The sequence below is a fragment of the Balearica regulorum genome, chromosome 5, assembly GCF_011004875.1.
Source record: "Balearica regulorum gibbericeps isolate bBalReg1 chromosome 5, bBalReg1.pri, whole genome shotgun sequence".
Lineage (NCBI taxonomy): Eukaryota > Metazoa > Chordata > Aves > Gruiformes > Gruidae > Balearica > Balearica regulorum.
Genome location: NC_046188.1, coordinates 65,880,634 through 65,894,791, shown reverse-complemented (window position 1 = coordinate 65,894,791; position 14,158 = coordinate 65,880,634). Strand labels below are relative to the sequence as shown.

The following is a 14,158-nucleotide window of genomic DNA, read 5'->3' as shown; positions in this document are numbered from 1 at the left end:
GTTTACACGCTTTACCCAAACCCGTTTGGGCAGAACCGAACGTGGGGTGTTACAGCCTTGCTTCGTCTTGAGCTGTGCTTTTATTTCCATGCTGACATCCTGGCCTTTGCTGTGACCTGTCCTGTTTGAGTCAGGATTTCCTACTGCAGGGCTCAGTTTGTGTCTAATGTGGGGATTGCAAGTCTGGGTACTTGGAGGGCTGTTTGGCTGAACATGGTCCGATACCCCGACCTCCACTGAATGTCTAGGCAGAAGTTAACACTTAACTAGGAATGTTAATATAATTCCATATGAATTCATTAAGTCTGCACTTATGTGGCTACAAGAAACATTTAGCTCTTTATGACAGACTGTTAGAGCGTTCAATTAGCAGATCTGACCACAGGCCATGAAGTCACTTATTTCTTACAGACATAATTAGACTATTAAAATTGGAAAGTTACTACAGAAAATAGGAAGGTAGTATTTGTTTTTGAACAAGTAGTTTTTGTAAACTTGCTTTGTAACTGATGGATTTATCCAACTTTTGGAAGCACTGATGAACACTAAACACTTACAGTAACACCATTTCGTAGAATCGTGCAGTGACTTGGATTGGAAGGGACCTCCGAAGGTCTCCTTGGCCAAGCTCCTACTCAAGGCAAGGCCGACTTCATACTTGAGTCAAGTTGCTCAGTCAGGACCTTGCTTGGTCATGCTGCGTAATCTCTGAGGATGGAGATGACACAGTCTGTCTGGGCAACCTGTTGTACCTGCTCCTGCTCAACCACACCCTCACATCCAGTAGAAATTTCCCTTGCTCCAACTTGTTTTCTTGAGTTTTCACCATGTACCTCGGGGCTCCATCTCTTCTGTAATTCCTCATCGGGTATTATTCAATTATGCAAAAGCTTCTGCTTGCTATCTGTGCTGCGTTGGGAAATTTTAATTTGATTACTTGTGTTCCAGAAGGTACACGTCACAGAATATCTGCTCTGATGAGGTGTAACTTCATTTAATAACTGCAGGTTGTCTAAGATCAATTATTTGAATACAGTTCTGGAAAGAGCTGTTAAGAAATAAGATGTACTAATCTGTAATGTTTTGTGATTGACTGATGCAACCAATGCAAATTAATAACATTTTATAGATTTTAAACCTGTAAGTGCAGATGTATGCACAGAATTGCATGAATATGCAAGACTGATCTTGTTCTTCATGTGAAATACAAATGCAGCAAAATGGAAAGGAATAATTTAGGGGATGATTAAGTAGGCCTGTCACTATCCGTGATGAATAATCCTATGTACAGAAGGAGAGGGAAGTGGTAAGTATTCCTCTTCTCAAAGCAGATCCAACAATGACTACTATGTCTTCTAAAATTGATAGTCAGACCTTTAATGACTGAGTGGGATTCTGATACATCTTAGAAAATGAGCAAACTTTGATGGCTCTAAAGATAAAGTATTACTTCAATTATATAATTATAACTGTGCTACCCAAAGAATTTGGGATGCTCCTTTGGCAGGAGCTTTATTGAAGTAAATATTTATTGGTTTGTTGGTATGGTTTTTTTTCCTTTGTGTATATGGATTTTGTTAGTTCACAAGGATATCATCTGTGCTCGCACAATTTCTGTCTTGTTAAATTGGTGGTTGGAGTGGTCTAGTTTTGGGCCAATTCCCAACGTTGTAAGTTGTTAGAATGAACTTTGGGGTTCACTTACTGTAATGCTGAATAGTTACAGTACTGCTGATGCTATGTAGTTGTGGTGTGGTTCTATGTGCTAATCAAATAAACATCTACACAGTTGCAATTTGCTTCTAGTCACAATTCTACTTACAAAAAACAACCCTGTAAGCACAAAATAGAATAGGAAAATGCTGTTTCTTTTCTTGTATTGGATTACATGATTTTTGTGTGCTTCTTATTCTTGCATGATTATGTACTGCATTCGTAAGCAAAAGCATTTTCTGAGGTAGCTGTCCTGATTTCAATTCTGACAAAGTAGTCTACTTTAATTGATATGCTGTAAATGTTTCTCAAGAAGAGAAAAAAGCCAACAGGATTGCTGAAGAGGGAAGGCAAAGAGAGGATTGCAGCATTTTCAGGGAATAATTTCATTTAGCTTTTTTGTGTTACTTTGATTTGCAACATAGAGTTTTGTAGCTCCCCAAAGGCAAGGATGGCTTCGGAAATACAGGAATTCTCCAGAAGGCATGGATCAGCCAAGTAGGCTACTCTCTGGTTTCAGCAGTTACCACTGTATCTAGTGAAGACGCATAAAGTTGTGCAACACTATGGAACAAAGGGGGTGTTTAATTAATTTTTTTATTATTATTAAATTTGAGCCTATTTGAAGATAACTGTATGTCGTGGAGTATGTGGATATTATTGCTTGTAATTTTGTCAGCTCTGGAATTACGTGGTTGCCATTTGTCTTTTTATTTCCCAGTGAGCATAAGAGAAAAGTGGCCTCTATTCGTTAGCCAGCGCTTGTTTTGTGACCTTGGCATTGCATTCCTAGAAACTGTATTGTTCTTTTTTTTAAAGTCTGTTTAAAGTAGCCAAATGATGGCAATTAGCAATTTAGGAGTTACTATTTTAAATTACCTGAGTTTATTATCAAAATGATGCCAGCACAGCTTTGCCTTTAAAAAAACCATTATAGTCATCCTGTTTGGGGGTGCTTGTGTTTTTCTAATAGTTGGAAGCGCTTCCTGGGTTTCTTAAGGACACAAATTTCTCACTAACTTTAGTTGGGGGCAGGGTATGTGCTTGAAGCAGTTGGTTTGGATCTCAGAGAGGAGCAGTGGGCTTGCTAACTACTTGTTGGTTATTCCGGCAGAGTGGAAGGAGATATAAGCTGTTCCTGAAGCGACGTCTCAGGGTAAAACAGTGATGAATGATATTGCAAGTGGCTTGGATGGCTGCAGTAATAACATGCTTCACTGTGTGATGCCTTTTGTTAACTGGGAGCAAGGTGCACAGTTACAAATAATCTGTGCTTTCTCAGAGAACTTTTTCACATGCATCCTTGCATGGTTTAAGAACGAGAAGACAGAGTCATAACCCTCTGAATTATTCTTTTTTGTTCCTACTCTAATAAAATGAAACCCCAATTTGGTTCTACATGAATACGCTTTTGCTGATGGGTGTAGTTAAAAAACCCAACACCAACCTTCCTTAGCATGGAGTTAAATTTAGACCAGAATATTAGCTTCTATGGCGAGCACTTTGCTGTATGAAATTCTAGTCTTGTAAACAATTTGGTAGAGCTGAATCCTGATACAATAATAAATAATATTACCTAATATTATGTTAACTTCCCTAGGAGAGTGAGGTAATAGTCTTTATTTGCTTAACATTAATTGCTGTGGCCTAATCAGTGAAAAAGATGAATGTTGTTATTACGACATTCTGGCATGCTGATAAATTAAAATATCACCTTGAATAAATCAGTTGGAATACTAATTACCCTGTTGCATTGATACTTTCTTGGGAAGAAAAATAAATCTAATAAAATGTAAGTACTCAATTTTGAAATGTAACCCCCATATCGTTTGTGTGTTGTTGTTGTACATGGTTGTTACTGGGATGTATTTCTCTGTGATGGCTGGTTTAGTGAATCTTGTCATGTAGAAGACAACGCATGGAATTTACTTTTTGCTACCTGCTTCAAGTTGATGAACTGTGCCCTAGCTGGCTTTTGTGTAGAGTGGCATTCTGATCTAATGGCAGAAAAAAATCATGCTGTAAAATAACACTTGTCTTGATCATTTATGACACACTGTAAAGACTGTGAAGGAGTAAATGATAGCATTGTCACAAGTACTGCTACACTAATATATATGTATTCTTCATATACCAGTTATTTCCACGTAGCGTTTGTGGATGTAAGCAGTTAATTTGGAAATTATTTTAACTGGATATAACCCTTGTTAAAACTTGCCCAAGTATGTCTTCAGCAATGAAGAAACTGAAGAATTGAGGCAATTTGGGCAAACTTTGTTGTCTTCTGTTATATTTTAGAGCAAGAGCACTACTTGGGTTTTTTTTTAATCATATGCCTATATCTTCCACAGATTGATAAAAGACATGAAAGCAAAGATTCTATTTTCTTCAGGGACGGTGTCAGGAGAATTGATTTTGTTCTCTCCTATGTGGACGATCTTAATAAGGAATGGGAAAAAAAGGTGGTAAGTTTGGTTTTTTGAGGTCCTCTTCTTATCTGTCATAACCTGAATATGAATTACTAAGCCTTTCAAATCACTACAATCAGCTGAAATAGGACTTAGTTAAAAATTTTATAGCTTTGTGAAAAGCCATTCCATGTACTGAAATTTCTGTGTAATTTATTGCTGTGCATCAGGACCCAATTTTATTAGATTTTTTGGGGCTTTATTTACGGAATTAATCACTCTCTGTTACTTAGGCTGGTCAATATACAATCAATGCCAAGTAATCCAAATGATTTAGTTTCCTTCAGTTAACAGTCTTATAGTTAGCCGTGGCTTTGGTGAAATATCTGTAAATACTGTTAAATGAAGGCGGTTTCTTCTCCAGAAGGAAGGCATTATCCAAATAACATCTAACAATAACTTTTTTCCCCTTATCCTTTGACTTCAGTTAGAACAGCAATAGATTCTTAGATCCAAGAATCCATGCAATTTTCCTTTTAAGATTTTTTTTTTTATAATCTTGAGTAAAACAAACACAGTGTCTCCTCTTTGAGCTCTTCCTAGTGCTTGACTTGAGCTCTATGTATGTCAATTCATTCTTCCAGAAGAATATTTAAAATGACTTTAATAAGAGACCTCCTATGTAGCAGAGGATGAAGTACAGGCTGTCTCTGAAATGCTAGTTAATGATCATCCCCGAACTTCCCAGCGAGACCCAGTTGCCTGAATGGCAGCAGAGTAGGTCAGACGGAATCAGTAAATCACATGTATTTGTTCGTTGCTTACAATGACACTTGAGGTCTAACTTGACTGATACGTAAATTCAAACTATTTAAAAAATCCAGTACTATGAGATGCAGTCAAGATAAGCAATAAACTTTTTATGAACATAATATTTAAAAAAACCCAAAACCACCCTGCAGGGATTTTAATTATTTTGTTCTCTCTCTATTTGCTGCCTTATTTCTGAGCCAGCAGAGATTACAAACTATCTCTCTAATATATGTCTCCAAAGTTTGTTCTTTTTTTAAAAAAAAAAGACCAAAAAAGACTTGTTTCTCATGTAATCACATTATTCTGAAAGATAAGGCTTTCTGAAGAAAACTAATTATACCAAGGTTTATGACAAAATCTTGACCAAAACTAAAGGTCTGTGAAGTAAAGAATGCTTCTTATCTATATCTTGTCATATTACAGTGTTTCATAATTAAAAATTATAATTTCCTTTGAACAAAAACTACAAAACTGGGATGTTCAAAAAATCCTTTAGTGCTTACATTCCTTTATGAAGGAAATACTGTTTTGATTAAGGACTTAAGCTGCCTGTATGCAAATATGATCCAGTGTAGAACACAAGTCCCTGCATCGTATTCTTGTTACCTTAAAAAAAGCAAGAATCTCTGTCATCAGCTAGCTACACCGAGGAGGTTTACTTGGGAAACCAGAGTTACATTATAGCTATGGTACCATAGGTTTATGTGATGGCATGCTTTTTCAAACTCACACTCATTTCGTGTCAGGCTGTAATCCTAACTAGATTCCTCCTGCTACCATAAAGCAAAATGCATTTAAAAAAGAAGGAAGAGGAGACCAGTCAGTGTAGAGAGGAGAAAAAAATATCCATGCAAAATATGTGAAAGCAACTCTTAAAATAAACTTTTCCATTAGTCATACTCAAATAACACGAGGGAAGAAATGGAGACTATTTAGGTAATGTTTCAAGCGAGAAGGAAATGAGCCAGATGCGCAGTCTGGTCACTCATTCATATTGTGTGCAGCAATTTCCTTCTCACTGCTTTATGGTCATTAGAGGGTAGCAGGAATCTTGGCCAGACCAGAGGCCATGTACGAGGGTGTCATTATTGACTGAAGGATTCACGTGGGCAAGAACCCAACAGTTAGTAGCTAATATAGTAGCTCTTCTCTGAGGTAAAAATGCACTTAGGAAGGAACTCCTCTGCCTTGCAAAAGGCTAGAACATCCACATCAAGTTTTGCGAGATGTAATTCTGTATGTGTGTTACTCGCAAAAGAGTTTATGGCCCCAGTGATGAAGGCATTTGGTCTGTGGCCCTGTAGGTTAGCTCTGCGATCGCAGAACGAACAGGCGTGAAGGTATCAATGTTTACAGCATGTCGGGTTTTGCACAGTTCTCGTGGAATCTGCTAAGAAAATGAAATTTGCCCTGTATTTATGTGCAGCATTGGCCTTTATACAATGAATATGCCGATAAATTAATGCAGACTACTTAGCATAGAAGTGCTGAGCTGTTGTCTTTGTGGTAACAAGATTTAAATATTGATGCTCTGCAGCCTTTGGAATTCATCTGGCACACTGGGCTTGCTATTACACAGTTGTCGTGGCAAAGAAATGTGAATTTCTTTTACTGTAGTACGATACAGCAAAACGGAACAGCTAAGAATAGAAATGTTCATAGGAAGAGAATAACAGTTGTTACAAAGGGTTTTGTTTCCTTGTCTCAAGGAAACAGCTTTATTCTGCCTTTCTAAGAAAGGGATTAATAACTTCTTTGTGTGTTTCAGCATAGCCCTGATACAGATATAAGAGACAGTCTGGTAATCTTCTCCCCTAGCTCATGCAGAACAAATGCATTAACTTCTTTGATGTTCCCCAGAAACTTTCCGGCTTAAACTCTGTTTTGAACTTGCCTTTTATAAGATACATGAATAAATTCTAACCACAAAGTCTCTCTAAACAAAAATTAGGACTACATTTTTGTGAGACAATACTTTATATTTTTCCTCAAAGCCTCTAGCAGATAAGTGGAAATATTTTACCCACATATGAAATGCATGTCAACATGGAAAAATAAATATAACTTTAAAAACTAAATCTAACAAATTATTCATGTATGACCAGGACCTGATTTTTATTGTCCGTAAGTGAATTTCTTCACAAGAGACTCCAGAGCTTTAGGACTTTGGGATCTCTGTACAAAGTCACTTGTTCCTATGCTTACTGGAAGCAGAGGCCCCCTGTCCCCAGTAGGACATGGGGATACAGAAAGAAATTTTATCTGGTCCTTTCCCACTTTTTATCATCTCAGACAGGAAATTCTACTTTCTTACAGGCACCAGATAGCCCAAAATTAGGGAGCCAGGGGCAGCAAGAAAGCAGATGCTTGTTGCTCCTGCTGCGCCCTGTTAGACTGCCAACTGCCAGAAGCCGTGTCCCCGGCTCTGCAGGAGCAGCTGGAAACAGGGCTCGATCCAAGCTGGGCACCTCTCCGCACTGCTTTACAGCAGCCTGGCCGGCACTTGTGGAAGGAAGGTGTTTGGCACCTCCTGCACAAGGAGCCTTTGCTAAACGAGCTCTATCTCACCTGAAACGTTCTCGCCAGGGAACTGTGTGGGCAGGCTGAGCCTGGGCTGAGCCCATCTGTGTTAGTCCTGTGAGGTGAATTGTGTTTTCTCAGGGTACAGCCAAGAGCGGAGTTCTTGTATGCTTTGCAGTAGCATGTGATTGTTGCCAAGGCTCATATTTATTTCTCAATATCCTACACATGACTGCAGTTAGAATAAGCCCGACCATCCTCGTATGTAAAAGACTTTTGTAAGCATGGTGTTCCCGGCCTAAAGAAAGGGGAAAAGTGAGGAGGAGGAGTTTGGTTAAGGAATAATATGTTGTAAACTTAAAATTATTTTATTCTCCTGTGTATTGATTGCTGTTACTAGCAGTAACAGCATTGTTATCAAGAAACAGGTTTATAACAGTTGTCTATCTTCCTTAGGTAACTAATCATGCCATACTGCATCTGCATTGGGCATATTAGTACCGCTGGACTTTGCTTTGTTAATCTTATCGGGAAGGTTCATTGCAGCCTAGCATACGTTAGATGGTAAAGTTACTCCGTGCAAGTACACGGGATAGCCACAGCGGTGTTTGGAGAGGCGAATGCTCTACTGGCCTCTCTCCTACGCAGGCCACAGTGGTCACAGAAAATGTGGTTTCAGTCCTTGAGATGCTTTGGAGAGGCTTAAGAACTGTACTTAAAATGTGAGGAAGTGCCTTAGCCCACTGTTACCGGTCTTCACCGATGTGATTACTTATGCAACTCCAGAGTGGCATCTGTAGCGGAGTGACAAATATATGCACCAGATCGAGCTTTTTAGGTTTGGGACAGTAAGCTTAAAATTGTTACGAGTACATATTAAAACAAAACAGCGCTAGTCTGAGGATACGTATTATCCATTTTAAGCCTTTGACGGCGACATGAAGAAATCGAGTATTTGGCATTTTTTTTTCAGCAGATTGATTGCCCTTTAAAGAAGGTTGTTTCAAGTGAGTGGAAAGTACAGTACATTCACGTGGGTTTCAGAGAAGGTGGCTTGTGGGAAGAGAGCAAGGTGGTAAAAAGAGCAGAATCTCTAATAGAGCACTGCAATTTATCCCACTAAGTGTATATGAGGAAAAATCAGTTAGATGGGGCCAGACCCTTTGGCTCTGTCTGTGACTAAGCTGCGCAGCTGGAGGAGGAGCTGGCTGGTGTCTCTGGCGGCAGTGAACCCTCTGAGCTGACTCGCTTGGCTCCCCTCCAGCGTTTGCTGGGGAAAGAACGCACGCCAGCCTGCTTCGTTGGGAGAAAATGTAATCCAGAATAGCACGTAGCTTTGGATGCCAGGCTTGAATGTCAGCTTTTATATACCGCTTTCGAACATAATCATAAATCACCTTTTAGTTGTATTGTTCGCTATTAGATCAGCAGGTCAGCAAACAAGAGTTCTCTGGTGTGTTTATACAGGGAGGTTTATGGGATAGAATAATTAAAAAATAGTGCATAGAATTGCAGTCCATCCCACCCCGCATGTGCTAGAACTCAGGAATTACCATATTTGCAAGTTTATCTAGGCCAGTGTCTAATTTAATGTCTAATAATATTTGGCAAAATCAGATGTGAGAGCTAAATATGCAAGGCCACTAACACAGGAAAATATATCAATACATCTTAATGTAGATTTGAGGGGTATTAAAGCTGTTCTTCAGTCTGTATTCGTTTATCGAAGTAGTTTATGCAAACTGAAATGCAAATAGGGCAGCTTGTTCGTCACACACACGCAGGAAAAGGAAATTGGCTGAAACCTATGGTATTTTGGGTTTAAGTGTGTTTGAAAAATGTCATTTAAGACTTTCTAAAGAGGCTAGGGCTCTATATTTAGCTTAACTTGTGGTTATTCTGGCAGTTCTTCAGCAAATTTTATATCATTAAGAGGAAATTAATTCAGTCTCCCAATAGGAGCCAAAATTCTACAGAGAAGGAAGGGAAGAAAATGTTGTTATCTAAAGACACCACCTAGGAATTACTTGGCAAAATGCAGAGTTCAAGAAGGGTCGCAAACTCAGAGATCACGCAGCTATCGTGCACTGCCACTGGCAGATCTATTTATCGCTGCATGAAGTCCACGCTGACTTTATGCAAGCTAAGCATATGTAAGCTCACACGTGATGATTTATCAGTCTTATCTAGTTTTACAGTTACCTTGTTTGTGATGCATAGTGTTTGAATTGTCTGTAATGAACATCTGTATCGGGCATGATTGTTAAACTGGTTAATGGATGTTACTATAAGCGGTGTCTTCCAGATGCTTCCAGAATTTTTCTTTTCCTCTGGTTTTAGCATTCTCTTAGAAATAGAGCTAAACTTGAACGATCACCCTTCCGAAGAGTCAGAAATGCTAAAGACGCACGACTTCATTTACTTCTCTGGTTAACAAGAACGGACGGTTTCTGCGCCTATTCCGAACAAATAGGATTCCCGTTGCTAGTCAATGCAATTCCCGATGTGTTGCCATCACTAGGCTGGCCACCCCTCAGAAGTGGTTTGCATCAGCTGGTTTTTGTCTGTCGGTCTGCTTGCTTTTACAAAGGTCACACAGCATTGAGAAGTTGTCGCTAAGGGGCAGCTAGGAGGAGTGAAAGTCAGTGAAGTCATCAGTAAGTGATTAGTTAGTTGCAAATTCATTGGTTAATAAAGTGTGGGGTTTTTTCTTTTCAGGAAAGAAGAAAAGAATTTGAGAGCAATCTGCAAAAGGCTGGTTTGGAACTAGAAACTGAAGATAAGAAGGTAAAAAAAAAAGAGAGAGAGAGAGAAAACAATTAAGACCAAAGAAATGAACCTGCAAATTACTAATTAATGCATAGCACTTTGTTTCTTTGAGACAAATTACATATTTTTCTAGCAGATTCCAGTGGAGCATGGCTAATTTAAGTGAAAGCAGCTTAATGTGTTCATTCGAGTTATTTTTCCAGATATGTTCGTAAGAATTGTGAAAGTAGTTTTAATTCCGGAGGAAGCGATGGCTTTTGATTTCATACCAAAAAGAAAGCAGTTGCAGAATCTCTGTGACTTTCTTGAAACCCATGTAAATTGGGAAATATGCCCACAGCTAGATTTTAATCCCACCTAACAACTAGTAACATGTTTGGAAGTTAGTGAGTAGGTTAGCGCGTGCCCACTGGATATTGCGATTACGACGAGGAAGGACCCTGGTGTAACAACTTGAGGATGTTTGATTAGCATTACTGTTTTGGTGAATAACTGGAGAACCTGGGATGTTGACGTCTTCAGTCAGCATGCTCTTCTCTGCTGCCAGAGATTGGGTGGGGCAAAATAACTCTTGCTGAAGTTTAGACTCTGTAACATCCCTAGATGGCGATTCATTATCAGTATGTTAAAAAATACCTTCTGATTGCCATTTTCTCCTGTGTCGAAGAACGCTAGAAGAACATATACCATAGGGTGAGGGCTCTGGTAAGATTATTCCTTATCACAGCTGTGAGGCTGTAACAGATCTGAGTTCTGGTTGTAACTCCTTTTTGCAAGGAGTCTTGTTTGCTCTACTCTGCTGTATGAAAACTGCCCTCTCCAGGAAAGAGAACCGCTTTACAGTCCAGTACGGTGGTCTGCAGGACACGTGGGCTGACGAGGGGCCAGCCCTGCGCCGCAAACCCTTGCGTTTCCAGTGGACTCAGAGCGTAATGAAAGTTTTCAGGCCTCATTGTACAAGGTTAATGTAGTTTGAAATGCCTTTGTGAGCTTGTAGTACTGCAAAGGTTATCTTTATGAACAATTAACTGCTCGGATAAGCTTTTCAGTTAAAAAAATAAACACAAAAAATACAAAAAATCCCCCTATTCCCCCTCACTTTTTTTTTTTAAGCTTTCAAAAATATGTAAACGGCAATAAATTTTGTATAACAACTATTCTCATAAATCTTGCAATAAAGCACAGTTTAGTCTGACGTCAGATTTAACTTTCCTGGGGCAGGAATCTGAAGATGGCAAGATTTATTTTGTGAAGATCCATGCCCCGTGGGAGGTTCTGATCACGTATGCAGAAGTGCTGAATATTAAAGTTCCCATCAAGGAAAATGACATTCCCTCAGCGGTGGAGAACCCCCTGGACTGTATGCTTGCACCACTCAGGCTTCCCGAGAAGGTCATGCACCCCGAACCAGATTATTTCACGGCACCGTTCAGCAAGGAGAAGCAGGAGCTGTACCTCATTAATGACGAGAGCACTTTCTTCTCACCATCCATGAGAAACAGAATAGTACGTATGTTAATTTGTCTCCTTTTATTTACGTGTAGATTTACACAGACCTGTAGGGATATTCGTGCAAGGAAGGAGTATATAAACTGTGATATCGCTGGGTAACTACAAGGAAACCTAGATGCCTGTGCATCTTTCTTAGAAATCTGGAATGGTATTTGTTGGAATGGATCTTGTGGATGTCTACAAGGCAAGTGTGCCCTCAACGGCCTCATGCAGGGTAGGGCCTTCTGGAGAAATGCTTTCTGCTTTTGCATATTATTGCTGCAGATTATGCACAATGCACAACCATTACAGTTTTTTGTTAAATGGCCTTAAAGCAGGAAATGTCTGAAGTCCTTGTATTTGAATCCTAGGTTAATTATATTCTTACGCGTTGCCCGTATGGAACAGAAGAAGGAAAGAAAAAATTTGGGATTAAGAGACTGCTAAATAATGGCACCTACTCAGCTGCATATCCTCTTCATGATGTAAGTATTTTAGCTTTCTGCTCCTTTGAGTATTTCCCGGTGTTTTTACTTTTTTACCTACTGCGACATTTGTTGTTTCCAGCAGAAACGAAAATGTACTCAAACCCTTCTGCCATTTGTCCCAGTAATCGATTCTGTTTTATAAAACACAAGACATATCTGCCAGCCCTCCTGTTTGGCTTTTATGTGCTGAAATGTTTCCTCCTATGGATGAGTTTCTAGGATATATTTACATGTCAGTCACATAATTTGTAAGAGACTTACTCCGTAGTATATTCCTATACTGTCTGTGATACAGATTATGCGATAGTACATTAGCAAGATTAAAACAAGGAATGAAAATGTACTGTAGATGCATACATCCAGCAATGAGTGTATAGGCTGCGTACACGCATATCCTATAGTTATACAGTAGTACCTACTAGCCGTAGTTATATAAATGCTCTTAGGATCGTACTGTGTTGGGACTGAAGTCAGAGGAGTTGTATGAGCCCTACAGTTCACTGTGGGGTGGTCCCTTGTCCATCTCCTAGAGAGTTTTGGTGAGCAACTCCAAATACTGGAAGCGTGGTCAGGATGGTAAATACTGGCATTTAGTTTTGCTGTAGGGTCAATTTTTAATGCAACATACATGGATTTAGCCCTGAAATCCCTTGGAGAAAAGAATGGGTTACTGAATTTCATAGATTGTGGGTTTTTTAATTTGTTTCTTTTTTTTTTTTTTTCCTTCTGAATGTCATGTTTTTAATTCATTGCTTAAATCTTAAATTTTCTCCTTGTTTTTAATAGTTATTTAAGATTTGTCGCAATGCTTTATGGAACTTAACTTGCTTGTTTATATCTGTGAGTTGTACCACAAGGTATTTTTAAATACTTTATATAAAACATTTGAAAACATAAATCTATATCTTTTTTCCTCCCTTAGAAAATGAGAAGAAATGGATGAATGGGTGTTCTTTAGGTTTTCAGGGAGAAGGTTTAGCTGATCAGAGTCTAGGCTGTAGAAGACTAGTCTAGGCTCCGAAGTACTTTGTACTGTTGGGACTACCAAAACCACAGCTAATAAAAAGCAGTTGTACAAGAATCTCTTCTATACAAGTACAACCAATCTTAAATGCTAAGAAATAGTATGAAAAAAATCAAAAAATCATGAGACACTCACAAATCATTATCTAAAAATTTAACCTTTTAAAATATTTTAAAAGTGCAAACTTTAGGTTGTTTAAACTTCTCGATTTCTATTTGGAAACCAATTTTCCTGTTTTTCTTTGGGATTGAGACACATTCAGGAAAAAAAGGAAAACCGAGATCACAGACTGAATGTTTGACATAGCCAAGTATTTCTAAAGGTAGAGTTCTAACAACACAAAATAAAATTAAAAGAGCTGTCAGAAACTGTGGCTATTTTGTGCTGTTTAATTTCTAGGAAACTGATGAAGTTCCAAAATTTTCTTAGTGTTTGACAGGTAGATACATGATAATGACGAACACCGCTGAAAGTTAATTAGTGTCAGACTTTAGGTTTGCGTGTTCTTGCCTTACAACTCAAGAAGCCCCAGCATGGAGTTTATTACAGTGCTACATGCTCCTGCATGGAGGCAGGAAACAACTTTTATTTATATGCCCTAGTTTACATCTCTCAGTGAAATGCTTTTGGCTGTGCAATTTACAATGAGATGGAAGTACAGAGAATGGGATTTAAATTTGCATTGTTTTTAATGAAGTTGAGTAAAATAGTGGTTTTCTACTTTAGGGAAGCTTGAACTTCCGCAATTCAATATGTTACACAGTGTAAAGGAGCAAACCATTCCCTGCAATAATCTACCAGTGTAGATTACACTGGTGTAAAGTAACAGGATGTGGTTACAGTACAGGTTGACTCAATGGCTAAGATTGATAAATGTTTTCTGAAAGTGTTTATTATCTTAAAACATATATGAAGAGGGTTGTACTTAAAGT

At 38.7% G+C, this 14,158-nt stretch overlaps 1 protein-coding gene across 8 annotated transcripts in view; it reads left to right on the top strand.

The window, feature by feature from the left end:
* Positions 1–14,158, top strand: part of ANO5 (anoctamin 5) — a 61,153-nt gene that overhangs the window by 24,709 nt on the left and 22,286 nt on the right. For 5 of the 8 annotated variants that reach the window (XM_075755343.1, XM_075755345.1, XM_075755346.1 and 2 more), the window contains 4 exons: positions 4,065–4,178; positions 10,173–10,241; positions 11,445–11,729; positions 12,086–12,199. In XM_075755343.1, coding sequence (XP_075611458.1) covers positions 4,065–4,178; positions 10,173–10,241; positions 11,445–11,729; positions 12,086–12,199 — 582 coding nt within the window. Of the gene's footprint in view, positions 1–2,827; positions 2,870–4,064; positions 4,179–10,172; positions 10,242–11,444; positions 11,730–12,085; positions 12,200–14,158 lie in introns of all 8 variants that reach the window. The other 3 variants (XM_075755349.1, XM_075755348.1, XM_075755350.1) reach the window with 2 other exon arrangements.